The sequence below is a fragment of the Rhipicephalus sanguineus genome, chromosome 4 (genome assembly GCF_013339695.2).
Source record: "Rhipicephalus sanguineus isolate Rsan-2018 chromosome 4, BIME_Rsan_1.4, whole genome shotgun sequence".
Taxonomy (NCBI): domain Eukaryota; kingdom Metazoa; phylum Arthropoda; class Arachnida; order Ixodida; family Ixodidae; genus Rhipicephalus; species Rhipicephalus sanguineus.
The window spans coordinates 92,282,205-92,309,893 of NC_051179.1; the positions used below are offsets into that span (position 1 = coordinate 92,282,205).

The 27,689-nt window shown below is 45.7% G+C and overlaps 1 protein-coding gene across 4 annotated transcripts; it reads left to right on the plus strand.

Annotated features, from left to right (window-relative positions):
• Positions 1–963: 963 nt before the first annotated feature.
• Positions 964–27,674, plus strand: LOC119390424 (rab5 GDP/GTP exchange factor). Of its 4 annotated transcripts, none has more exons than XM_037658038.2 (10): positions 965–1,107; positions 4,072–4,315; positions 20,033–20,199; positions 22,252–22,370; positions 22,538–22,664; positions 22,891–23,381; positions 24,225–24,461; positions 24,986–25,210; positions 25,781–25,993; positions 27,334–27,674. In XM_037658038.2, the coding sequence occupies exons 2-9, from the start codon at positions 4,125–4,127 to the stop codon at positions 25,976–25,978; spliced, it is 1,755 nt and encodes a 584-aa protein (XP_037513966.1). In that variant the 5' UTR covers positions 965–1,107; positions 4,072–4,124; the 3' UTR covers positions 25,979–25,993; positions 27,334–27,674. The 4 variants fall into 4 exon arrangements, with proteins under 4 accessions (XP_049270795.1, XP_037513966.1, XP_037513967.1 ...); XM_037658039.2 differs by lacking the exon at positions 965–1,107 and adding an exon at positions 1,985–2,143; XM_049414838.1 differs by lacking the exon at positions 27,334–27,674 and having other exon boundaries at positions 964–1,107; positions 25,781–25,994.
• Positions 27,675–27,689: the final 15 nt, after the last annotated feature.

Below are 27,689 nucleotides of genomic sequence, written 5' to 3' on the forward strand. Positions count from 1 at the left end.
GCTCTTAACGTTAGAGCACCCTGTCAAGATTTTATTGTGTTCTGCCTGGTCTAATTGACGACGCAGATACGGGCAGGAACCAGTAAACGTTTTATGGACCGATCAAACGCTCTTCCTGTTTCAGGAAATTCATTTTCTTTTATCGGAGAAGAATATAGAGTATGCATAACTGTTGAGCGTGAGCCGCATTGGGGGAGGTAAAGAACGTTTCTTCCGCTTGAGTTTCCGATAAACCTGCTTCGCCTTACCAAAACGTTGGCCCTGCTTATCATATGGTAGTTTGCAGCGATCGCGGCGGCTTGGAACAAGGCGAGGAATAAGGCAGACTTTCAAGCTTGTCCCGCAACTTGATCCATCGGGGAATCGTTCAAGGTCCACTGTTTTCTGGACTAAGAATTGTTGGGGTTTATAACGTCCCAAAACCACGATATCATTATGAGAGACGCCGTAGTGGAGGGCTCCGGAAATTTTGACCATCTGGTGTTCTTTAACGAAGTGTAAGCACACAGGCCTCAAGCATTTTCGCCTCCATCGAAAGTGCGGCCGCCGCGGCCGGGATTCGATCCGGCGACCTGCGAGTCGGCAGACGAGCACCATAACCACTAGACCACCGTGACGGGTTGAAATAATGTCCTTCTACCGCGACATTTTTCGCGTACTCATTCACAAATTTGCGAAATTAGATCATGGCTAATAAAGGCAAAAGCACCGCAACTTAAATAGAACGAGCGCAAGGTTGTGACATTGCCTTTGTTCGAAATTTGCCCGCACCGCTGGGAAAATAAAACGACAAACCTGTTCGCACTGCTACTTCTGAAATGTTTATATCAAATGAAAGGTAGCATGGGCTGTATAATGGTAGCTTTTTTGTGTTCAAATGCGGAATGAAAGCACAGTATGAGCAGGCCAGTAAAAAGCTGCTACTGGCAACAAGGGTTCAGTGGATTCTTTTTTCTGCAAAGCGACGCCGGACGTCGAGTCAATCCAATCCAAATGAGTAATCTGCCGTCCTTACATTCTTTCCGAAGTGTTATCTCTTTTAATTGGAACCGATTTGCCGTCCTGCAGCGATGGTCATCGGCGTGGTCTCAGTCATCGCTTAACAAGGTAACTGACACGAAACTGAATATTCAGTTCAAGTTTCGAGCATGACTTCGCTCTGAAAACACCGGCTCGTCGCCGTTCGGCAACGTTTCGCTGGTCGCTTTCCGAAACTGAGCTTTTCTACTATGTACCGGCTTTGCCCCGTAACCTTTGTACGCCCACAATTGCCGTTCACGCTGCGATATATCCTGCGATGCGCGCGTGAGGCTTAAAACGTTGCTCGCACGCAGATTCGCTAGGATATATCGATTGCGCGGCGCATCAGCTTGCTCGTATGCCTCCTGAGCGAGTACGATCGAGATATTTTGCCTGGAAGGCTGTTGGAATTGTCGCGGACGCGTCTTCCTCGGCCGAGCTGCTTAAACGACGGCGAATGAACAACAGGTGCGCTCGAGCACGGCGCATGTGTCTTTTAGCAGCGGCGGTTGCGAACGCTTTCTCTAACCGCTGGAACCTACTCGTCTGCGGCGCTTGACAACTGCTGCTCTGACGGTCACATATGCGTCGTATGCGTGTGTTTCCCCTTAGGTATGTTTAACAGTGTACGGGTTTCGCCGGCGCACGCCGTTGTACGTTGGATAGACGTCTGCGTGCGCGTTCTACTGCTGACAATCGCCTATCTTTATTGTGTTGTTTTCCTGCCAGAGGCAACATCCCGTTTGCACTGCACTCCAATGGGCGTGGTTCAGGGACGAGCCGTCTCGCACCGGCGAAAGTTGCTTCATTTCTGACTCTTCTGCGTCCTGCGCCGTTGTTTACGCGCGCCACTCTGCGTGCCGAGCATACCTGCTGGGTTTTGGGGCGGGAGCACCTCGAGCTGCCTTCGGGAACCGTGTCCTTGGCTCAGGCCACGTGAGGAGTTGGCCGCGGCGGCACGCGGGGGAAGCCCTTCGTCACGAGCTTGGCCCACCGAGGAAATTGCGTGGCTTCCGCCTTCGCTGCAAGAGCCGGCAGCTTGTCTCACACCCGGCCGCGCAGTTATCGGCAACCCCGAGATAAAACATACCAGACACACGCCGCACTGGGGAAAAAACGAGGAGTAAGTTAGCGCCGCCGCGCGCGAGATGTCTTCTTCTTCGAGCATTTCCACGCGAAAGTTTTTGACAGCGCAGCAGCCGGTCTTGTTTATGTTTCGCGGGGCTCGCCGTTGTCTCTGCTGACCCGCGCGATATTAGTCAAGCGCGCACAGCGCTTCTCGAGGTGCTTCATCGGTGTCGCAGGAAGGTGCCTTCGCTGGTTCTTATCCCGTGGTTGCGTGCATGTGCCTATCTGCATTGGAGTCTGTCTGCATTCTGACTTCCTTCCGCGCTGAGCGCGTTTCAAGGCTGCCGGTTCCTCGAAGTCGCGCACGGGACTTAACGGCCGGGGGAAGCCCCTTTGTCACGAGTCTGCCTCCGAGGATGTTGCGTGACTCGGCTTCCGGCTTTTCTGTGCTTCCTCTTTTTCACATTTGATTATACAATCGGCTCGTAGAAGGAAGGCAGTACAGAGAATCTGGCAAAGTGTCAGCACCTTCGAGGGATGCCGAGCCGTCTCTCGGTTCGCCCTTTAAGAACTCGAGGTTTTTAGTCTTTCAGTTCAGTCGTTGCATGTCCGCATGTCGAACAAGACGTCGCACGTTGTGCGTATGTGGAGCGTATTCTACTCCGGTCTGAGCATTTTCGGTATGGTTTTGATTTCATTCTGTCGGACGATTTGAAAGAGCAGCGGTTTTGCATTTATTGTCTCAGGAGGTCACGTATGTGTGAATTTATGAAAAAGGTTCCTTTATGTTAGTCTTGCCACAAATGCAATAAGATTCCATGGTGTTGATTAACTTTGTACCAAGCCGGATGTAGTGTTGAAAGCCCAGCAGTTCATTCCCTTCGTGGTTATTATTTCAGTTTTATGGCTTTGTTTTTACACGTTCTGTGAGGGTATGTTCATTGAACTGTCTGCATCACTTGAGATACATAGCTTCATGTCCTGCTGCATTCAGCTTTGCTATTGCCAAAAGCCATTGAATGGCACGAACGTACGGATCATTAACGACTGAGCTTTCGTCTCGTTTTCTTTAAACTGGCATTTTGTTTTTATAAAGCCTAACATATTATGCACTAAAGTTAGATATTTGCACACGCAAGGCTTTGTTAAAATAAAGCACAAAATATTCCTGCCATTGTGATATTGCCACAGTTTGACGTGAATATGTGTGCGCGTTGTGCAAACAGCATTGCTTATAGATGCCGACTTCACACGTAGAAATGACGCTTCCAATGACAGCATTTCATTTGTTTGCTATTGCAAAGGATGACCAACCTATGCTGTGTTGTAGCAGATGACAAAAACCATTCAAGCATAGTGGTGCATTCCATCACAAATAATTTTTTTCGTACCCTACATTTCCATTTTCACACCAATACACATGTTGTTCTGCTTAATGAGCACCTTTAGTCCTGGGTCGTTAACTCTCGGAGGATTTCTTTACAAAGATGAGCTCTATAGCTGTAGCACTCTGCACAGTTAAGGAGTAGGGTATCGGCAGTACCCTGACTATTTTTCAGGCATTGAAAGAGAGGGAATTGGTGTGCATTTGAAAAGGTTCCCTTACCTTGACGGTCCCTGTTAATTTGTAATAGGCTTCGGTATGTTTATGAATGAAAGAAGGAGGTGGGGGGGTTGCACTGTCTGTGTAGCACAGTGGGCAGGCTGCGTTTCTTTCTTCGCCCTGTTGGTCATCATGTTTCTCGTCTCGCACGCTCTTCATCACATGGTAGTACTAAAGGCCCATAGTGGTGCACAGCCTGCCATGGCCTTGCATACGTACAAGTTTGAATGGACTTGGGAGCCTAGTTATTAGAGCGTGCTGCCTGCGTAGCGATTGTAGAAGCTTTTGCTTCCTCAGATTTAGTCTGTTTCTGTGTCGCTTTCTTTGGATGTGGAGTCCCAGTACAATGCATCAATTAAAAATGAATCTGCCTTGCGCAGGACTGAGTGACACATAAATTTGGTCTCGGTGGAGGGCAAACCCTGTGGCAGCGATGGCCGAGTCGAGGAAATTAGGCAGCTTGCTGCAAGAGATGAACCGCGACCTCAAGTGTCGCAAAGGGTGCAGCTTCTACGGGAACCCCGAATGGGACGGGTACTGCTCTCAGTGCTACAAGGAGCTCCGAGCAGCGCAGGCAGCTGCAGCAGCCCCAGCCAGCCCTCTGGGAACCCAGCCAGCAAGACGGTGAGTGTGTGTGCTTTATCACTGTTTAAAGAGCAGTTAATTTTGACATCATTTCCTGAATAGCCCCATTGCGTCCATGCAACCATCGTTACACAAGGTGTCGCTGTCGATTACAGCATCCTTTGACGGCACATGCTCAATGAATGCACTAATGAAGAGGAATGAGATGGAATAAACAGTGCTGGACTGATGCCTCAGTATCATCTTAATTAACCCTTTACTGCACCTTGTTGCATTTATGCAACGTTCCACTAAATGGCAATCAGAACAAAGGCAAAGTTTGTTTGGAGCTGCCTGTACACTTTTTGCATTTCCACAACATTGCATTGAAAAACGCACTCTCTTAAGTTGCCATCTGTGCTCATCCTGTGCAACTATTCCCAAAACATCCACGGCAGACGCTGCATGTGCCCACGTGCAGTGATATAGGGAAGTTTTACCAATTATAAGTTCATTTCTGAACATGATGAAGCGCAGGAAAATTTCTTACGTTCTGCTACACAACCTCCTTATTGTGTAGATTGCAAGAAACATTGTCATCTCGGAATAATTGGTTCCTGGCGACAGAACGTTGCTATGTTGCACAAATGCAACAACATACAACATATAAATGGGGTTTGTTTTTCTCATAAATGGAAATAGGCCCTAAACGCTTCTGCGGCCGAGTAATTCCTTCTGATAGTGAAGACAGCGACAATTACAGGAGGGGTGATGACCCTGAGTTTTAAGTCCATTTCGATTCAACATGTGTGCTCGATGTTTTCAGGTCGTTTGCCCAAATTTTTTCATAGGTGTTCGGTAAACTCGTGCACTACTGTGCCGCTTCATCCCGGCTGTACGCTTAAGTCTGCGCTTCTAAGTTCTAAATTTTGGGCCATACTGCTACAACACTGCGTATGGTGTTGCTGCTTTATTTCATATTCCCTGCGCCCTCAGTTACGAGTGTCCACGCCACTCGTTCTCTTGTGCTCCCCATCCTCTTCGTTCCTTGACCGAGCGGTGGAACGTGTAATGAAAGTGGTTCTGCCTGGTTTCAAATTACACAGGCTTCCTGTGAAATCTACAGCTGCATTTAGCTCTGTTTTGCCACAAAAATTTTTCGCTTTGTTACAATCTGTTTCCTCCTTCAAATGTTCAACCTGTGGCGCGATCTTGTACGCGTTCCAACATGGTACAGAGGCGGTCCTCTCTATCGAGCCACACGCGACTGGTCAATGTGAACGTCACGGCCCACATTGACCAATCACGTGCGGCTCGATAGAACGAACCGCCTCCGTTCCAATTTGGAACGCTTAAAGATCGTGCCACTGTTGTGGAAAAGCGCTGTAAGTTTCCTGGCCGCACAGGAATTGGCATGAGGTGCTGCTAGAAGCATGGAAACCGGCTTTGTTCAACGAGCAAGAACATTTGCATTCTTTTGTACCACACTACAACATAAGTGCACCCACTCATTGCCATGTGCAAATAAAAATTTGAGTTTGAATTGCGCCGAGTATATTTCCCCTTCAGCTTGTTCTTTATTTGCTTGTTGTTGCAAATATGCAACATACCTTGTTTTCTGCTTATACAAACTGTAAAAATCGACGAAATTTATTTTTGATGCTATACAGCTATTGTTACGCTTCCATGCAACTTCGTGAATAATATTATTACGAAAGAAGAAATTCTGCAGTAAAGCGTTAATATGTGTGATTTGACACCCATAACAATATGGGCAAGACATTGTGGTTCTACACTCTACAAAATCCGTAAGTTTTAAAAAGTTTGCAGAGTGCACGCATAATGTAAATGTACTTTAGCATGCAGAATTTGCTGCACGACACACGTGAAGGAGGCCTCTAATGTTTCTGCCTGTGAATACATCGTTTTCTCCACTGAAACTTATTTGGGAGCCATCAGACGTGGTTTGACGCATACATTGTAAGCGCCTAGTCTTTCAGGGCAGAGTTGCGAAACGAACCTCCCCCGCACTATGCGTAATAGAACACGTAATGTCATTTATAACTCAACGCGTGACACGTGGGCACAATGAGAACCAGGAAACACCCGATCATATATACGCTGCTCCCAGCTAGACGCATCGTTTGCGTAGTACCTACGAAAGAGAATGCTCGACATTGCTCACGAACACCTGTCACGAATGCTCACACGGGTGCGGTGTAGTGGCTGCATTTAACAAGAGAACTTTATGTTCAAAGCACAATACATCGTCATAGGAGGAATGAGGAAATGCTCGCACACACATTATGCTGCGGAAGTAGACAAAACGGCTGCCTGGTGTTGTGTATGGGCTGAGATGGGCCAATTCTGAAAGTGGCGCAGTGTCACATAGCAGCTGCTGTACCATGAGGCAATGATGAGGGATGTTGGTGCTCTCGCTCTTGTGAGTTAGCTGTTGCTACGCGACACAACACACACACCAGGCATCATGAAGCATTGGCTTGCGCAGGAGAACTGGTGAGGTCGTCACACTGTAGAACTATGCTTACACCCATTGAGTTGTGGGTACAGCACTGGACTGCTGCACTAGGGAACCTGAATTTAAAATGCACCATCGGTTGCATAACTTTGAGGATAACTCCTTCGGCTACAACGAGAGTTTTTCAGTCATACGAGTTTCAAAACTCCCCATAGGCTTCATGTATGAAAGTCCGGACACACCATTGTCCAAAATCCTGGAGGTCTGCTGATTTTAGCACCAGCTGTATGCAAAAAAAAAAAAAACTAGCTTATAAATGGCGTTTTTCTGTGTTGCGTTGTACAAGCTTGCAAGCACTGCCATATTGATGACATGAGCAGTGTGTTTACGTTCGGGGCTGACATTTTGCAAACGATACTGTGGCCATAGAGCTCTGCGACCTTTCTTGAAACTACTTCTCTGAATTCTTGCCATGGCAACTCACGCAGTGACAGTGATGACTGCAGCGATTGCGGCAATGCGGTGCATTCTTTACTGACGTTTCCAGGTGACACGTCAGTTTGCTATCCGTGGGGATTTCCGGATTTCAAAACAGACTTATCACAACTGGTATGATTGAAGATCTCTGGCTATGACTAGGACTTCCAGCCAAATATCCAAGCAGAGCATGGGGATCAATTCTAACAATGCTTTGCACAAAATCTGTGGGCTCTCACTATGGTACTTGCAACTCTCACCTCTGCCACGTGAAGCTGCATTCTTTCTCGTTGAGGTGATGCAACAGGGGATATTCTGACCTTCCATCATGCCACACGTCAATTAGTTTCTCATTTCATCATAATGGTCAAATGGTCGTCAACCGAGTTCGTCACTCCTTTTTGGGCAAAATGTTCAGACCTCGGGGTGTGTGCTTGCCTGAAGGACAGACAAGAGACATGATTTATGGGCACTTTCCACTGTCTGCTGTTTCATGATGAAGCTATGCCTGCTGCAATGCCATGCACATCTTTGCACAATTTCTTTGATGTAACTTGATAAAACCATTCTTTGTAATAAGACAGGCATGTTCAAACAGTTGTTCAGGGAGCTAACTTCACGAATCAAATTCAGTGTAAATACATATCTGCAAATACAGTACACATTAATTCCGTGATTGCTCATTTGTATAAAAAGTAAGAATTGTTGCATGAGTGCGTTTGGTGAAAAGCAAGCTTGCTTTAGAATCCCAGCATATTTAGGATGGCAATGCTCAAAGAAGAAAAAAAAAGGGGGGGGGGGTCTGTCAGCCTTTTCTTCTAGTGGTGCTTGGATACTGCCACTATCCCTTTGGGTGTGCTGCATACAGTTATAACTTCTGTAGAATGTTTGTCGCGCTGATGAAATTAGCATGTTACGTGCACCATGGGGTGTTAATTATGCATTATCACTTAAAGTCTTGTTATTTTTTTACTGTGGCATCAGTGTGTCACTAAGTAGCAAGTTTTCTCGTCTCCTTGGTTTCAACAGTAATAAATTGTCTTGCTTTGTTGTTTTCCAAGAGCAAGCCATGTAAGCTGGACTAGACTGTTGTTCTTTGCACTTCATGTACTTTCCGGAGGCCAATCCAAGCTAGCAATCCTGATCTTTTTCTGCTGCAGCGTTTTGTAATGATGCTAAAGGGGCAGCTAACGTGTTAGAAATGAAATGTTCGACTGACTTAGTCGATTGATTTGCGAAGGAAATAGTCAGTAGCTTCACTGCTATTTTAGTTAAACCTTAACGTGCCAAGCTTAATTGTATGAAGTCCTAGGTGAAACGAATTGTTTTACTGTTAGTAACATTATTCATACAACGCCAAATATTTCTGGCTTCTAGTATAAAGAAGCACACTCATTTGCAATTTCACCTTAAAAACATTTTGCTGGTGCCCCAGAAAAAATTCTGAAGTATTAAATCAACATTACTGTGGGTGCCAGTGGTCAAATAATCATATTGTGTGCAACTCTATGCAGATTTTTATCTTGGACATTTTCAGTGAAACAAAATTTGGACGTAACGCAACATAGCGCAGAATTTCACGACTCTCCTATTTTAGCTGAATTAAGTGGTGCTGTAAACAAAAAGCTGTCACTGCCAAAAGTTTTCAGGGTATGGAGTTTTCCAAAAGAATTGGCGCAATTCTGTAGAGCTTGGATGTACAGCGTAGTATAATCTATAGCCACAATCTACGCCATTACGTTTCGCCTACGCACTGTCGCACACTCCGTATGCTCATCGGTCTGCCTCCCATGCAGCTTATCCAAGCTGTGAGAATGTTCAACTGCTCCACATTGCTTCTGTGTCTGCAACTGCAGCGTTGTCGTTCTGGAAATTATTTATTCATCAGCCTTGTTATGACTCAGGATCACAGCTGTTTTAAATAACAGTAAGCATGCCTTCGAGACACGCATTGTAAAAGCTTTTCAACTGTCAGCGACCCTCTCTGGAATTCTTGACGTAGTACGCATTATCGAGATGACCTCGGAGTGCATGCAGGGCTCGAACAAAAATGCGTTTCTTAGAGTGTTGCAGTTGTTTTGCACTTGTGTATTGTTTTTGCTTTGGAACCCGTTCCGAGTGGATTGTCCGAAAATGAGTGCGTTCACTAGAATAAAGACTGTTTCTCTGTCGGCTGCCATCTGGAATTCTCGCGTGTTAACTCATACAGCTGACCCCATTTGTCATCAGTTCATTATTCACCTCGTCCAGTCTAAAATTATTTTGAACTCTAATGCTCTAGTGCTGATCAGAAATGTGGATAGCTGGATGGAAATGGTGTGGCAATGGGATGAAAAAACACTAAAGACAAATACAAAAGAAATAAATAGCAAGACAGCTCTCAAATGAAAGTTATCGAAGGAAAAAGACATAGAATAAAAAATTTTCCTGTGCACCACCTGGTGTACAGAAAGCTAGTATTACAGAGAATAAAGCTATAGAAATCAAAAGGAAATGCAACACAAAGTGTTAGATAAGTCCGTAATAATCATAATTGTTGGGTTTTGACATCCCAAAACCACGATATCATTATGAGGGACAACGTAGCAGAGGGCTCCAGAAATTTCGACCACCTGGGGTTCTTTAACGTGCACAAAATCTAAATACACGAGACGCAAGTATTTTCGCCTCCATCGAAAATGCGGCCGCCGCGGTCATAAGTCCTTTGTGTTCATCTTTGGAGGTGTTTCATAGTAAATGCTGCCTATAATAAGCATACTTATATGAATAGTGGAACACTTCATTTTAGTTTCATAAGCTCCTTAGATGGGGCTCTGGAAAAATATGGACCCCATTTCAGTGGCCGGAGACCTGTTTAAAAACCAACTTTGCTCTTCTGTAGAATTACACACTGATGTTTCGAAGACCACTGTAGCCAAATGCAATCCACAGTGATAGATTCTTGGCGTTCTTTGTTGATTAACGATTGCCTCTTGCATGTTCATAATCAGCAAGCACTTTCCTAAGGTCGATGTTTCATGTCTTACGTGGCATTGAGAAAGCTTCATATATCGGCTTATTGTATCCCGTGAGCCACCTAACAACTTTTCTGTTCTTCCACAGTGTAAGTTGTCGATCTTCTGCTCTTCTTGGGGCTTCTCATTTCAATATTTGTCTCAGGACTTGTTGTTGGACTAGTTGGTTCATTATGCATAATAAATTAAAATAGAATAAGAATTTATGTTGACAAGACAGAAAGCAGTGCAGTACTTGTTCATCTCTTCTTAGTTGTTTCTTTTCACTGTGCTATAAAAAGTCAATATTTTTTTTTTGTCTGATGGCATGACCAAGGTTAATCAGGAAATGAGTTGCTTTTAGTGAATCATCTTTCCTGTGCAAAGCCAATGGACGTGGAAACGAAGGAAACCTTAAAGAAGGAATATTGTATTCTAACTGAAATGCCCGGTAGTTGCAGGGGTAGGTTAATTTTTTTTTTTTTCACTAAAGGAAACAGAAAAAAAAACTGGGGGGGGGGGGGGTGAATAACTAATGCAAGAAGTATTTCTGTAGCCTAACAGCGCTGCGCCCTTCATCTTTCATCTTGCACATGGCATGTGATGTCATTACAGACATGGCATGGGGTCCCGCATTTCCATGCGCAGCCTACATTGTGAATAAATGCACCACCTGCTTATTGAGAGTGCCTTGACACTTTCGAAGTCTTATTTCTCGTGGAATTTCCGTTCTCAGTGACATCTATAGTCGATTTATTTCTTCTTTTTGCACAGTCATTCACAGTTGTTTTCTACTGCGGATCTCTTTGTGAATTATTGTACGCATGGTCTGTATTTTTTTGCTTTTGACACTTTCTCCTTACGTCGACAATGGCGCACGTAAATCGTGATGTGGGCAGCACTTCACAGTGCATGTTTGTGCACTCCTTTAACACGTGCCGCATGTAAAGCCAATCGAAAAACACTTTAGCGTTGCCAAGAGGGGGTCGGACGTGGTTTCTTCATTCTTGGGCTGGTATCATCGATATTCAAACCTTTGTTGTGAATGTGCCAGAAACCTGTAAAAGCCCAGTGGTGCTGTAGTCATGCCAAGGAATTTCGGGGCTTGAATAAAAAGGATAGTGCTGTTACAAAGATAAAGATTGCTGTCGGAAAGCTCACATTTGCAGAGCTACCGCACTCAAAGACAAAGCTCGGAAGTAAACTGACAGTGAGCGAGCACAGGGTGTAGTGACTGCAGACTTACCACAGCATGACCATCAGAAACATAACCACTTGTTATCCTTACTGTAAGATCAGGGCCTCTTTAACCCACCTCAAGTTTCTCTTGTCTTGTGTCAGCCGGCTCTGTTATGTGTGTACTATGCAAATTTTCCAACATCATCACACAACCTTATTCTCTGCCATCTTAGACTGTGTGGATCCTCCCTTAATAGTCGTTTTATTACTCTTATGGACTGGTTTGTGTCTGCTCCACCTGTTACATGCCTAGCCCATCTCCGCTTCTCTTAATCTCAAGTAGGGTGTGAACTAGTTGCACAGGCACCTCAGCAATCATTCGTGTGATGGATGACACATAAGTCTCATTAATTTAAACTCCAAGGGGGACCGGGAATTAGTAATTTGTTTCAAGCAGAGTTTGAACAAAAAGATAGTGCCCTTGAATGTGTGTGAAACGCTTTGCAGCACACACTGCTGTATGCGACAGCCTGCACGTATTTCAGCCGTTGTCACGACGATCACTACTGACATATGAAAGTCCTGTTAATGCATCTACTGGATCTCCATCGCCTGCAACATAGAGGCTGTCCATGCTGCGATAGCTTTATGATGGCGGATTTTTTTTTTAGTTTAATATTTTTTAAAGCATTCATTGTCCACCGGTTCCCTCATATAGTCGCCATCCATTTTATTCGAGATGTTGAGTTTGGAGATGGCGCTGCCTGAAGCTTCTCCATATCTGCGACCGACCAATATTAGTAATAGCTGTCACAGAGTCTGCGCAAGATGAACAAACAAATCTGGGTCCATGGAACTTGCACGACAGCCTGCAAATAGTCTTTTTTTACAAATTAATGACTTGGCTTCTGGCATGATTTGGGTGGAGTCGGCTACAACCAGATTGGCTAGGCCTCTTTTACTTTTTGAGAGGCTCTGGCAACCTATTGAAATGCTGCGTTTTCTACCGGGCTGGGTCAGGTCGGTGCGTATCTATGTTGCTGCAAATGCAGAGGTTGGCTGAGGCAGTTGCATTCCTGGTGTTTAAATTTTCATTATACTATTATCGTAGAGCACTGACATGACAGCAGGGCTCTGTAGAGGTTGATCACTCTCTCTACGCATCAGCTGCAGCTATCTCATTGATCGAGCACCACTCTGTTCGCATCCTGTTTTGCTGGGCCGATGTACGCACAGTCGGGGTTAAGATAAAAATAAATTCACGCTCTATGGACAAAAAGCAGCTGCTACACCGGCGAGATATATGTTCCGAGAAGCATGTATGTGAACTGCGGGATCGAGACTTTGAACAATACGTTATTCTAAATAAAAAGCTCACGACTTTAGATACATGCTTTTGTCGCTCGTCATTTCCTGTTCATTCACTCCGAGGGGTTGGATGACGTAGCGTGGTGGCTGACTTTTGATAAAGTTCACGTTCTTGGCAAGTAAAGGTTTGGTTAAAGCTGTTTTTATTAACCATGTTTCTTTATTTTGCCGAGTTCCCGTATAAACAGCGCATACAGCAGCAGCTATGTGTAGCACTCCAATTAACCAGTCTTTGGGACCGTTAAAATAGTAGCTAGAAAATGGGGGCACTGTCTAATGTTGACCATCGGCAGCACCACAAATCACTGTTTCACTAAATCTGGTGAGCTGCCTGTGCAACGTCTGCATGTATCTATAGCATCAACAGCAATTAAGGGCAAGGTCTCGGGCCTATGCTGTCATCTGAGGACGCATCCTTCCTCTCTTCATCGTCTTTGCTACTGCTTGCCATTGCATGCATCGAGTGACAGCTATCACTCCTCGAATAGAGTTGCACTTGGTCACTGTCACTCTGTTCCTGCTTTTTCTTTGTGTTCATTGGACAGAAAGGCAGTTCAAATTTACTGCAGTCTTTTTTTCACACATATCTAACTTTATAACGACTGATATATCTGTAATTCTTTATGCAAGGTGTGTTTGGAAGGCATAGTGTTAGCTATGACTTGTCACAGCTCACGCTAGCTTGTTTCTGCAGCTATGGTTTACAGTGCATAAGTTATTTACTTGCATACAGCAGAGAAGATGGTAGGCTTAAAAACCAGAGAGAGAGAGAGGTGCATTTAGGATTGTTTATGCACAGTGAAGCAAGTGGGGACACATGTGCCAACTTCAAGACAGGGTTTAGCAACAGGTGTAAATATTTATATGCGTACAGGTCATACTCTTGCTGAAACAAAAATGCCTTAATGCCTTACAGTATATCAAGTTTAAAAGAGGCAGTTTTCTTGGCAAAGCATGTGAAGACATACATGCTGATAGACTTATCACTTAAGCTTGCTATTTTTGCTAACTCAGTTATAGCCCTAGAGAATTCATCTGTTCACTTTCACACAATGACGTTTTGCTAAAACATGGGCTCACAACAATGTGTGCTACAATGCAGAGCCAGCCAGCCAGCCATTGTGTTCATTGTGTACATTGTTGCTGCGTTCTTATAATTTGTCACCCATGCAGTGTGCCCCATCTTGAGAAAAACTTGCCAAATGCACCAACGTCTAAGTTGAGCTTTTCTCTGTCTGCAAGTTAAACTATGTAGAACCAGTAGTCCTGCCACTGACGGAGGCGTTTGCTGCGGCAAGCATCGCAGAGCACACTTCATTAACTGCAGAGGTTGTGTTGTGTATCAAATTCCTCTTTCACGCGGACTGTTGTACATGTGCCAGGCAGGATGCTGTCCAAAATGACTGATTATGAGAATGCGCGCCAACTATGTAAAGGAAGGGAGTCACGACTGGCTAGCATTGCATTTGCGGCACATGTCGTTGTATACTACAAATGCAAAGTTTACTTGTCTTCTTTTGTGTATGCATTTTTCTCACTCGCGCTGTTAAAGTGACTGCCATTTCAGAAACGCCTTGTTGCATCGTGACACAGAGACGAACCCGCTGGGTTGATTGTCAAGGCAGCGAAAGTAACAAGTTAGCATGGCAAGTGTGGGAGCATGCCCCTGCTTGCTTTGTTGTGAAAAGAACTGTCTTATTTGAACATTACAAAGCACGGTTGTGGCATTCTTGCTTCTGGATTACTGTGAGATGCGCACATATCAGTATGTCTACCTGGTTCATAATAAATGTATTTATTTGTAAGTTAGCGCTTGCTTATGTCCACGTGCTTGTCCTCGTTGTCAATGCACTGAAACAATTATATACGTCTTCTAGACAAGGCCAAGTGTCTGTGCCTGTCCACTGAGACGTAGGACGCAAGGCACAAGCTTTATTGCGTCAGGCTCCTAAACGAGTATTCAGTAACGCACATTTGTGCTTCCGGAAACATTCCACGACAAATGGGATTGTTCTTGCTCCTAAAATGCATCTTTTACATGCAGGGCTCCTAACTTGCAGTGCAGAATGCAGTAGCTGCTTAATACAGACACTGGTCGGAGATGCACATAAAAATACTTTAGTGCCTGCAGTAGCTGTTTCCTTCCCACCTGCTCCCCCTGTAGAAGGCCACGCTCCAGATCGCTCGTCTTTTCATGATGACAGATGTGCTCTTTGTCCCAAATCATGTGACTTACTTGGGGTCCCCCCCCTTTTTTTTCCTTTTTGTTGTTGTTAAGGTCAGGTGGATCCGACGCATACTCAAAAGCTAGGGCTGCCTTAAGTCATTGTGCATTGTCCCACTTTTTTTTTTTTTCGTTCCACTCGGTAGCTCTGCCTTATTTTCGTATCTTTTAATTTGCAAATGTTACACGGATGACATCATTATTGAATTTGCTTGGAAGAGAATGGCATAAAAATGCAGTTTCTGCTAAAATCGGGGTAGACCCTTTACCGCCTCCTGACATTGGGTGCAAGAATTTATGCTCCCATTTGTGCGCTCGCAACCTGTGTGACCCCCGCGACATTTTCATGCTGTTCTGATCTTTGCCTTCGTACATTTTCTCCCGACATGCTGGGTCCCAGTTGATGTAAAAGTGTTATCCGCGTTGCCTGCTTGGCTTCAATCCTCTGCATGCAGCATGTGCTTTTCGAGTGTTTCGAAGAGGCTCCAACGAAAGGTGTGTAGCAGCTGCCATTTCAGTGACGCAACATCTGTGAGCAAAGTCATCCTAGCAACAGCACGTTACAGCCGGTCCTTTCCTCCGTTTCTGTTTGCATTCTTTATTTCTCATCTTCATTTTCTCCTCTCTCCCTCTCTCTGATCTCTCTCTCTCCCACGTCACAGCTGTTGCTTTCCGTGCGTAAAAGCATTCGAGCTCAGTTGGGGGTCGGTCTCCCAGAATCGGCAAGCTCCGCCGCAGCGTGGGAGAATCGGCGCGATTTCAGTGTAGAAAAGCCGGCGTGGCACCGCTTACGTTGTTGCAGCTTCCTGCATTGTTGTGGAGGATTTATATGGCCGCTGCCAGCAGGCGTGCTGACAGACTGATGAGAGACGCGGGTGTGAGAGGTTGTGCTGTCGTCGTGTGAGTTGTTCGATGCGTGGCGCTTTGAGGAGTCTCGTCTCTCTTGTTGTGATTGACGGTGTTGCCAAGCTGGCGTCGGCTGGGATAGTAGAGGAAAAGCCGGACGACCGGGGAGGCTTCTTGCTGCCTTCTTGGTGAGTGCTTTCTCTGCCCACACTTCAAAGACAAATGAAATCGTTTACCTACAATACCTCTTCGACGACGTCATGGTCTGCTGAAACAGTTAGTAAATGATTCTGCTCGTTCAAGCTTCTCCGAGCAACACCAAGGAGAATTGCGACGCTGTCTGCAATAATGTTCATCGATGGGGGTGCAGCCAGTTTTCGCATGTCACGAATGACTTGGCCGAACAAATGATTACTTGACCTTTTATACTTCTCCAAAAGCCGTTTTTGCATTCATTCACCCAACGGCCACATGATGACATTCCAAAGCTATACACTGGTCTCCAAATGATGCTATACCGGAGGCCTGCAGATTAATTTAGTCAACATTGGTTTGTTTAATGTACAAACCAACCTGTGTAATGGCAGTTCGTAATTAGCCAGCGCTAAGCAAAAAAAAAAAAAAGGATACTCAGTAAAATGCGCTCGATTCCAGCACTTTTTATGCTTTTGATTGTTCCGCTCTGTTTTGCTTGCATCGTGAGCCCACAAATACTCAGTATATACATAACACATGCAAAAATGTTTCAGAAGCTGGGTGAGTTCATGATTCTAAAAGATTTACTCCGACTTAACGCAAAAAAAGAATATTAAAAAATTACATAGACGTTTTGCCATCTATGTGGGTGGCATCCTCAGCATACACTGACACCAAATGAGCGGAGGTCGCCCAATCCACTGGGCATCCGTTGGGCATCCACTGGACGTCTGCTGGGCATAGAAACCATTTTCAAGCCTCATTACACCTTAGGTCACGTGTTTTCTAAGCCCAAAGACCGCGCACCTGCGAACGATCAAAGCGGAGTCGTGTACAAAGTACAATGCGGGGATTGCGACGCTACTTACATCGGCGAAAGAGGCAGGAAAAGATCAACGACGCTCAAAGAGCACAAAGGGGATGTTGCTAAAGCCACCCATGCCACGCGTTCCAAGACAGAGCTCGTGGACCACTGCTGGACAACAGGGCATACCTTCGACTTGAACAATTCGACGATGCCGACTCGGGAACAAAGATGGGGGAAAAGAAAGCTCCTGGAATCGGGGTTCATCCATCGTGACAAATGGCTTGCAACAACAACCGCGGCCCCCAACCGGACGTTTACGGGACATATGCACGTACTAGTGGACTGGGCGACCTCCGCTCATTTGGTACAAGTGTATACTGAGGATGCCACCCGCGTAGGTGGCAAAACGTCTATGTAATTTTGTTATATTTTTGTTGGGTAAAGTCGGAGAAAATCTTTTAGAATCATACATAACACAGCGGCATATTTAGTTAACTGTGGTTTGTTCTGTGACTGCTCGTTTGTTCCAGTAATAGCTTCACAAAGTGCCTTGTCTGGTCATTGTGTTATTGCAAATTTGCAGATGCATTGGCTGACGGCTAATATGAGTATTCCTTGCGTGTACGTTCTGATACGCAGAATTACAGATTTAGCACTTGTCATAATAGACAATCTAAGTCTGGCTGTTTCTTTTTTTCTTTTTTTTTTCCTTATTTTTGTAGGTCTATTGTGCTGTCCTCTTAGAAAGGGAAGAAAAGGGATTATGCGGTCTTGTGATGTTATTGAACGCTTTTTTAATTTTTTTAACTGCAGTAGTTTTTCTTTCTTTCCTTCTTTGTTCACCTTTTTAGGATGATTGCGCCCGTTTTGTTTTTTAAATATATTTTAAAGCTCCTAGCTCATTAACGACTGCAAGTTAGAGCTGTGCGCATCTTGTCTTTCTGAGTCAGTATCGCTGAAAAAAGCTGTTCTGCGATTCTTCTCTTCTCGTGTGTGTGTCTTCTCAGAAATGAGCTGGCCTCATCACTCCAGTTTACATCGCACCTTTATGTTTTGGCGCTTGAGCATGCATTATTCATTCAATTCCCACAATTCCATTCCTTGACACCTGTTGAGGTTATAATGCTCCAACCTCGCATATATGCCAAGGGAAACGCTCGGAAGCAATCTTTTATAAATACTTCAAGTTAACATTACAGATACTAGACACGTGTAACATATTTTCTGAGCTGAGTATAATATGGAATAATTAGCTGCAGTTAAATAAACCAAAATATTGCACAACATGTGCGGGAAAGAACTCGGTAGTGTGCTTGAAAAAACGTGCATGGGCTTATCTTAAGAGCTGCTTATTTCACATTCCTTTTAAAAAAATATATCAAATTCATGTGCTGTAGATCTGCATAACTTCTGCCGTCAACACAGCAAAGATGGCGACGTTGCATCGGTGGCTGCGTTGACATCAAGGTGCTCTGGATTGCCAACAACATTCGCAAGCATACATTATTTTTGCGAGGTTCACGGTTTATCTGGCACGTGTTGTACGAGTGCACCTTTAAAAGATGGCGATATATTATAATTTTCAGCCTCAACGAAAGGAGAGTTTCGAAAGGCATTTCTGTGTGTGCCTGTGCAGCAGTTGAAATACGGTTAAATTGTTTCCCTCGCGGCAGCTGTGGTTTCAGAGTCGGCTCTGTTCCTTCAGCATCCATCAACTTCCTTTTTTTTTTCATTATTGTCCATGCAGATTTGGAAACCTCTGGCAGGAGCTTGTAATTTTGTCAGCCATATTGACGAAACAAAAGAAACAGCGAAAGAAAGAAGAAAAGTTGGGGTACTATTTTTGCAGTCCAGGGGCTTTTAAGTATGTGTAAAAAACGAAGCGCTGTGCACTGCCTTAGATTGCTACGAACGCACTTCCACAGAGATAAAAGCAGCAAGTTGTATTTCGCAAAGGCAAACGAAGCTACTGTTCGAGTCGGTAATCAACAGACCTGTGTGCACGGCTGTACTTACTTTCATATGTGTGATAAAAATCTGTCCTCTTCGTTTTTGTACTGTTCCTCCTGTGAACGTGCGGCTAATTTTCTGATTTAATGTAGCATTTGCGTCTGCATGCCCAGTGCAGTATGCTCTCGGGGTGTGTAATGTGCAAACAGCTGCATGGTTCGAGGCATTGCAGAATCGTAAATGTCATTTGGCACTTATTCCATTGACTCAGCTCCTTCCCGCTGCTTGATTTAGCAACATTTCCGTGCTGCTTTCCCCCTCCTCTCATTTATCATATAAAGTTTGCTCAAGACACTACATCTGAATGCTTCCCAAGAATTGATCGTGTTAATTGGAAGGGGAGGGGGGGTACGAGGTGTCAGTGCTGTGAGGAAGCCGCTTTGTTCAGTAGTGATTATCTTGCCATGTAACTCCTAGTTAATTAAGGATGTGTCGTTAGTTATTTCTTAAATCTATTTGAGCGCTTGTGTGCAGACAAACTGTGGCGTAAAACCTGTGCGGTTGGCCTTCCAGCTGTGTACTTTGTCTCGCTCACCACTAGTGAAGAGTGAAGACCTTTGAACACGCCTGCTAGAGCACGGATGATTGCGCAGCCCAGGGTTCACGGTTAAGGCCTATGATGTATATATCACAGTGCCTGCTGGATTTTCTACCAAGTCTGCCAAAGATGTATATGTCGTTATGTATTTTTATTGGCGCGCTATTACACGCATTTTTAATTAGCGTGCTAGTATGCAACCTTTCTCAAATTCTTATCCTTATTGGAGAACACGAAGTGAAGCAACGCAGCACGTCGCCGGAACTGACGACTGATTTTTTTTACGGTTGATCGCGTATGTGTGTGGAAGTGAGAGGACATTCAAATCTGATAGCCTTGAGGTTTTCCCAAATCACAGTATTGAGTGAAATGTAACAGCAGTGTGTGCCACCGCAGTGATGAGGTGAAACATCTCCCAGTGGAAGACTGCAGAGGTGGTGTACTTGGCCATAGAGGACTTTAGCCCATGTGAAAGTTAAGTAATCTCACTCGGTAGTGTTCTTGCCTGTAGTAGTGTCACTGGCAGTAGTAGTGTCACTGGCACTCGTGTGGCACCTATGAAATTAGCGAGGGGCAAGTACAAATCAGTGCACACACGAGTATGCCAGCTTGGGAGTGAAGTCTTCATTTGGAGTGGTTTTGTTCTCCACTTGCTTGCAGGCTGTCCCGCAGTGCCAGCGAGTCTCCAGAAGGCTACCCCAGTGCCTCGCAGCCAGGCCTGATAGAACCGTCGCCGTTCTCACGATTTGCCGAGAAAAAGCGACAGCATGCCGAGAAACGGACTAAGACGCTCCGTAGCATCATCCGCAGGTCCAACACGGTCAAAGGTATGTCAAACCAATTGAATCTTATATTTCTTTCACGCGTCGGTGGTGCTCGCATCTGGGCATAACTAAAGAAGCACGAGTCGCTGCTTGACACTACGGCACTAACATATTAGCGCTTCTTGTGGAGTCTGGTTGTGTGTAGCCCAAAGAGGCAGACATCAGGAATGGGCGTTCTACGAGCTTTGATTTGCATGCGAAGTTCTTGTTCAGAAACTCCTCTCTCTGACTGAGCAACTTGCCCTTGCTGTGAATGTGGCCTCAGATAGACATCCGATCAACGTGTAGCTGCCCTTGTTGGTGGCAGTCGGCATTGTGAACGCGACATGACGCACTTGTGACGCCTCTGCCTGCATTGTCATACCTCTTCCATCTTGTTATCTCTTTGTTGTGCCAGCAGCCCTGTTGCTTTGTTTGGCTCGTTTCCTAAAGAAAAAGCCATTTGTCATCTATTTTTTGCACTCTTGTATGCCATCAGCATTATATAGCATCCCACTTTCGTGCATCACGCCCTGTCCCTAAGCAGAGAGCGTCATATGCTGAATTACACTTTTGCCTACGCAAGTCTTGCACAACATCTCATTATCCTCACTGTACTAAAGAAAGCAGCTCTGTGTGAGGATGCGCTTTTGGCAAGCAGCGTTCGCAGAAGCTAGTGCTGGCGACAATAACAACTCTGGGACTTTGCCGTTTGAAAAGGCTCGGCTTGAAGTTGCAGTTGCCGCACTTAAACAGGAATGCATTACAAGACGGTGGTGCGGGTGCTCCGTGAGATATACGGTATGTCCGCTTTCAACTGGCATGGAGAATTTAGCAACTTCTCAATTCCAACCCACAAGGGTGCTTTTGTTCCAAGCACCGCATTTTTGTAGTTGATTGCCCTACATGCCTGCTTCAATATGTGTTGGCACACGTTACGGAGTGTCTCTTCGTGTGATGCGTTGGTTCCCGCATTGCACCTGATTACGGAAGCGTGACAGCATATCACAACACGGACGGCGGGAATGGACGCTTGCAGTACACTTTGTAATTTCAAAAGTAAAAGATAGCAGAGAAATAATTTGAGCGCAGGAAATATACAAATGCTGTGACAAGCACGTCAGTGTGGCCTTGTTGCCCGTGTCAAGTAAGAGGTGTGAGTTCCTGTTGCAGAATGCTTTCACACATTGCATTTTTTGTGCCTATGCTCCGTTATCATTCTTTCTTGCTTCCCTTGTTTGAAACGCACTTTGATAACTGCACTCAGAAATGAAACTTGTGTTGGTAGTTCCGTTCAGTACTGTGAATGCTCATTCCTGTTCATGCTCTGATGCATTGCAAAATTTTGTTGATGCAGCACCAACTGAAGATCAGCTTTGTTGCACCTGGTGTTCAAAGTTACTCTGCTATTAAGTAACTCAGTCATTGCCTTCACCTTCGTTGCGTTTCGCCCTCCAGTAATTATGACCTTAAGCGTAACATCTGTGAATTGTGTAAGTGCAATTACAGCTTTGTCAAAGAGCACTGACGTGTGTGACAGTGAAGCAGCCCAGCAACAGAGAGGCGCCATCTGTTGGAATTGTTGTCATATTGTTTTATGTCGTGTCGCTTCCTGGCAGTGTGCTTAAGGTCTCTCTATTCTTTTTTTTTTAACTTTCACAAATGCCACGCAGTTTTCACTGTGCAAAAAGAAATCCGCTTTTCTTTTTCTTTTCTTTTTTTTGCATATTTAAGGCGTTCGAGTAGTACTTTGGAACTCTATATGGCAGGCTATAGATGTGGAGTGCTTTAGAGCTGCTTTTGTATACATTCTTCTTGCTCATTTTTGCTTTCAATATTAATTTGTCATAAATTGTACAATAGAGAAGAGCTGAACCAATGCCTTTTGTCACATATATGATGCACATAACAAACAAGCTTCAGAGCTAAGTATCTCGTAGACAGCGAATCAATTGGGAAACACATGCGTAACATTAGAAGATGGAAAAGAAAGCTGTGCAGAGAGTAGAGAAGAAATTCAAGTGGGTGTCTAGTGAAGCTAACTAAGCTGTTTGTTCTGTACCTTGTTTCTTGCAGAGTCGGTGAGCTCCAAGGACTTTCAGCTGAGCAGTTTGGAGAGCAATCCTGCCGCCAAGGAGCTCAAGGACTTCCTTCGTGACCTGAAGGAGTCTGCTGCTTGCGATGTCATTAAGCAGGTGAGTCCCACTGCTCAGTCAGCTTGCAGTAAAGCAGATCAATTTCAAGTGACTGATGATAGAAACCTTTATAGAGCGCCTAGTAGATGAGAAGCCAAGTGCTTTCGACTTGCAGCTTATGCGTGCCATAGTGCAGTACGTGACCTCGCTCAATCATTCGTTTTCAGGTCAGGGCGGCTGTGGATCGCATCCACAAGATGTCCCGGGACCAGTCAATCGACGAGCTCTCAAACCAGGTGCAGGACTTCTATCAGAAGATGCACGAGCGCTTTGAGACTCACACCCACTACCAAGGTATGCCTCCTCTGAGTCACGTCACTGCTTGTGTGGGGTAATAAGCGTTGCAATCAACAAGATGATAGTTTAGGGATGGATACACATTGTAGTGTTTTGAAGTAAAAGGGAGACAAAGCTAGATAACACTGTGAGCTATGTGTATTGAATGATAGAGTAAAATCATAAAAAGATGATATTGCTGCATCCAAGTATAGTCGGCTCATCTAGTCAAACTCGCACGTAGGTCTGGAGCCCGACCAGGTGGAGCGTCTCATGGACTTGACGGAGAACTACCTGATGAGTCTGACGTACAAGTCCATCTTCGAGTTCATCTCCACGGCCGACGAGGAGAAGGACTTGGCAATCCAACGCCGCATCCGATCCCTGAGCTGGGTGGCGGCACGGCACCTCGAGCTCGAGTTGGACGATCGGCAGACGCCCGTGCGTGACGTGATCGACCGTGCCATCACGCACATAATTGAGCTGGACTCTCGCCACAGCCCCCGTGAGAAGTTGGCCTGTGTAGTGCGCTGCAGTCAGCAGCTGTTTGAGGCATTGCGAATGGGGCCCCAGGGTCCACAGCCGGCTTCGGCCGACGAGTTCCTGCCAGCAATGGTGTATGTGGTGCTGCGTGCCAACCCTCCCCTGCTCCACTCGAACATCAAGTATGTGACACGATTCAGCGCCCCCAGCCGACTACTCAGTGGGGAGGCCGGCTACTACTTCACCAACCTGGTGAGTATCTTAGCAGTGCTTCACGGTGTTTCCGCAGTTTGATATGTCTTGTCTGTGTTTGTTATATATATGAAAGGGCATAATATCAGTAACTGCTGAACCAGCTGATTTTAAGCTCTAACACCTTGATTTAAGTGAGCAAGAGATTTTGAAGCCACTGTCGCCGGGAATTGAGCCCGCAACCTCAAACAGCACTCCACCTTAGCCACTACACTATTGCAGCAGGTTTCGGTATTGAACAAGCACCTAATGTGATCGTAGACACTGCAAAGCTGTGAAAATTTGTATGACATTAGCCAGTCATTTGCAGACATTTATGCTCTCAAACACACTTACTTACTCTGCACTATGTGGTATTTAGGAAATGGTAAAGTTCGGCATTAAGATTGTTACTCATACTTCTGTTTATCCTTGTAGTTAACAGTAGAGGTTTATAACCCGCATTCTTGTTGTGACAAGCGAGGCTGTCCAAAGAAGCAATTGGCTGCTAAAATATTTATGGGTACACAAACCTCGCTGTAGTCTTTGCAGCGTGTACGCATTGCGTCACATCCTGTGCTTGCTTGAGTCGTCCTGCCACATGTTTGTATGTTGTTTTTAGTGACCCTTCTCTTGCCTAACAAGCGACATCTGGATAACCCCACACCAGTCCTGCGGTTCTTCGTGCTCTTTGTTGTGTCCATTTAGTGCATTCCCAATGGCAAGGAATTTCAGCCACTGCTGAAGAGCATGCTGTATAACATACCTTTGTGCTATCACAATGCTCAGAGTATAGCCGGCTTGTCTGTAACATTCTCTCACCAAGCTCTTTGTTCTCCCCGTTTCTCTTTCTACCCTGGCCAGTGCTGTGCGGTGTCCTTCATTGAGAACCTGACGGCCGAGTCACTGAACCTGCCCGCAGAGGAGTTTGAGCGCTACGTGACCGGCGAGGCAGTTCCCCCCGGTGGCTATGACCAGGGGGCCAGCGAGGGCCTCCGCCTCATGTACTCCAACCTGGCGCTGCTCTCCGACATGCGGCAGCGGCAGGAGCTCCTCGCCGAAGGCACCAAGTTGCTCCGCGGCCGCATCAACGAGTTTCGGGTGAGTACTTGGTCGCCACTCAGGGGGGGTCTCTGATTGCACCTGTCACTCTGAGCCCCGTTTTGTGGCATTGCTCGGTGCTCGCTGGCTGTGTGGGTCTCGCATTAATCAAAACGACAGCATTAAAGAGTCCAGCAGCGAAAGACTATTGTGAAGGCATCTTTCTATCCACTGCATATTCACTGTTGAATCTTACCTTGCACACGGCTTTGCATTGTTTTGTTCTCCGACATGCACCTGTAAAGTAGCAGCTAACCTACACAGAAGGCAATGTGTGAAGGCACTTTTACTGTGTGAAGTTGCCAAAGATGTACACGTACTACGAAAACAGGTGAACTTGCTCCACGTGTGTGCTTATGCTGCACTCGGATTTTGGTCTAGCCAATGGGTCACTTTTCCTGCACTACTGCATTTAAGGCTGCAAGTTGAAAATGACATCATGAGCAGACTCACCAGTCTGCGTACTACTTATATTTGCGCTGCCCATGCTCAAGTGTGCACCACTGCCGTTTTCTGCCGTGCAGGAGACAGTGTCTCGTGAGGTGGAACAGGCCCTCACGCAAGCACCATTGGCTCCCTGCTCGTACAAGGTGCCCGCCGACCTCGACGTGCGGTTCGTACCTGCCTTCCTCCGCGACGTCGTCCTCCGAGAGTTGGACGACGGCGACAGCCTGCTGCTACAGTTGGACACTCCCCCACCTGCACCAGCCGCATCCACTGATTCGTCATCCACCGTTGCACCCCTCGAGGTATGTGCCGGTCGCGTTCGCTATCGATGGAGACGTAACAAGTGTTGCACGAGGCGTTCTCGGTGGACCGTTCTTGCCATGCTCGCAGGAATTTTTGTGGTTTACATGAGGCACCATGTTGCTTGTAGTCACCTTCTTCCCGCTGCACTTAGCTCCAAGGCAGCCTTGAAACGTCTGCCGAGACTAGCCGTGTCTGAGACTTTGCCCAAGTGTATGCTGTGGGATAGTCTGGGACAGTTTCTCCGCATCTTGGATGAATTCTGAAAAGGCAGGCACCAGTTGAATTCATCCCTCAACAAATCGTTTTTCTTTTAAACGACGCAACTGCCACATTACACCAATGGGCTACGGCATTGTGCTCAATGGCTCAATCCCAGCTGCAGCAGCCGCGCTTCGATGGGACTTTTTTACTGGTTTCAGGATGAATCTTGGCTGATGTTTGGCTCTATGTGAAAATTGCTTTTAGCAATCTCTTTGACACCAACTGTACACATTACAACAGTTTCTTGGTCAACTCATAGATTGGGGATAGGCTTGTATGTGACCGTGCTTTTCCCCTCTTGCAAACAGGATGTCCAGCGAGTCCTGCTGGCCTCTGGCGACCCCATGTCTCCCGACACGATGGAGGCATGCCTGCCCCCGCCCCTGCAACCGGTCATCGTCGGCTCGACGACGGAAACGCAGGCGCAGTCATTGGAGTCAACCCTGCCATCAGCGGGGGACATCTCCTGTACCATGCCGGTCACAGAGACGACGGAACAAGCATAGAACATGCCCTGCCTGGTACGTGTGCTAGCATTTGCAATATACCTGTTCAAACGAGTTTAGAGGAGCCCCTACATGAAGCTCAAATGAGTACTGACGCAGTCTTACCAACTAAGCATTCTTTTTCGTGAGAAGGTGCAGGGATCTTGGAACCCTGAGAAAAAAAATCTGTCAAGCCTCGGAGCACTCTAAACTATCGACTCGTATAGGCTTTTGTGCAGGCAGTTTCAATTTCGTTTGCCAAGAGGTTGTCATGTTGAGGCGGCATGTTGCTAAAGGTGGTCACGTAGAACCGAGTTATTGCGACATTTCATCACTGACTTTAGTAAAAGCATACACATTTGGGCCAGTTCATACTTGCTCAAAAAACGGCACAAAACACGGAACAAAGCAGAGAGAGAGAGATGACAAACCACGCAGCTGACTAACAACCAAGTCATCTCTGACTAACGTAAAACGAGGGAAGACAAGAACAGAAAACTGCCCAATGTACAAAGAAATGAAGTGTAAAAGCGTGAATATTTGGGCACTTGGTTGCTAGTCAGCCCTGTGGTTTGTCTCCTCTCTGCTTTGTCCAGTCTCTTGCATCGTTTCCCCAACCGGCTTCAGCTCGCATGGTCACTTGCTATGCTGATAGCTTGATCCTGGTAAGAGTGGTAGTGTGGTAGACAACAGAGGTGAGCCTGTTCGTGTGCATAAGTGTCTCATTATTATGCTCCCACCTGACTGCCTTCTGTGTTATGTCGTTACTGCAACATGCTTGCCTTCTGGAAAACGAAATCAAAACTGGCCGTATACAAGCTGTATCTTGTAAAGGGTGCCCTAGGGTTTAGAGGTCTAAGACCTTCATTTGACACTGGAAAATTGAGTCAGAGATACCATCGTGTTAATTACCAAGCTGCCATATATACCGTAAAATCCCGAGCAAGCGCCCCTACCCGAGCAAATGCCCCACCCCCCACTTCCTTCCCACCCGCCTTTCCACTGTTTTTATTCGCTTGTCGAGGGCGAATAGAAACATTTTATGAATGCGTATTCAATAAAGCATTTCATTAGATGCATGGGTGTGCATTCTTTATTCTTAACGGCTGTTCTGCCACCACCTTGAATTTTGATTCCCGACCAAGCAAGGGCACCCCTCCAAATCTTGCTGGATTATCGCTCACCGTAGGTGGGGCGCTTGCTCGACTTTTACGGTAGTAAGGGTGTGCTCTTCAGCATTCCAATAGTGTAATTTACTTACTATATACACATGTTAGCTATATAGACATCTTTAGTGTCACTTTAATTAAGGAGTTGTATTGTTGTTATGCAAGATGCGCACACATCTGATGCCTACGTTCACCCTTCCCTTTCAGGGGTCATCTGGTTCAACAAGACGATCAGAGGCCACCACGGATGTGGGAATGTGTTCGTACTGTGCAACGGAAAACTTTTCTGCGCTGTTTCGCAACGGACTACTATAAGCGTTTCGGTGCCAGATGCACATGTGCCACGACGTCACGCCACTGGACTTGTCTGCGTGCTTGTGGTGAAATGCCGCTCCTTTTGCGAACAACCGTCTTCACTGAAGATGGAAGGGGGATGCTTGCTGACCCCACAAATTGTAAAAACCGTCGAGACAAATTTTTTCTCTTCTGTATATAATTATATATATATATTATATATATGTCTACATAAATTTATTCCTCCACCACTACTCTGTCTCCATTGT

What these genes read in the sequence shown, in the direction of transcription:
- LOC119390424 (XM_049414838.1), top strand. Translation starts at nt 4,125, where the DNA reads ATGGCCGAGTCGAGGAAATTAGGCAGCTTGCTGCAAGAGATGAACCGC. An exon ending in CAGGTCCAACACGGTCAAAG is followed by an intron (nt 20,200 to 22,251) that starts GTATGTCAAACC and finishes TGTTTCTTGCAG; the next exon opens with AGTCGGTGAGCTCCAAGGAC. An exon ending in GCCGCATCAACGAGTTTCGG is followed by an intron (nt 24,462 to 24,985) that starts GTGAGTACTTGG and finishes TCTGCCGTGCAG; the next exon opens with GAGACAGTGTCTCGTGAGGT.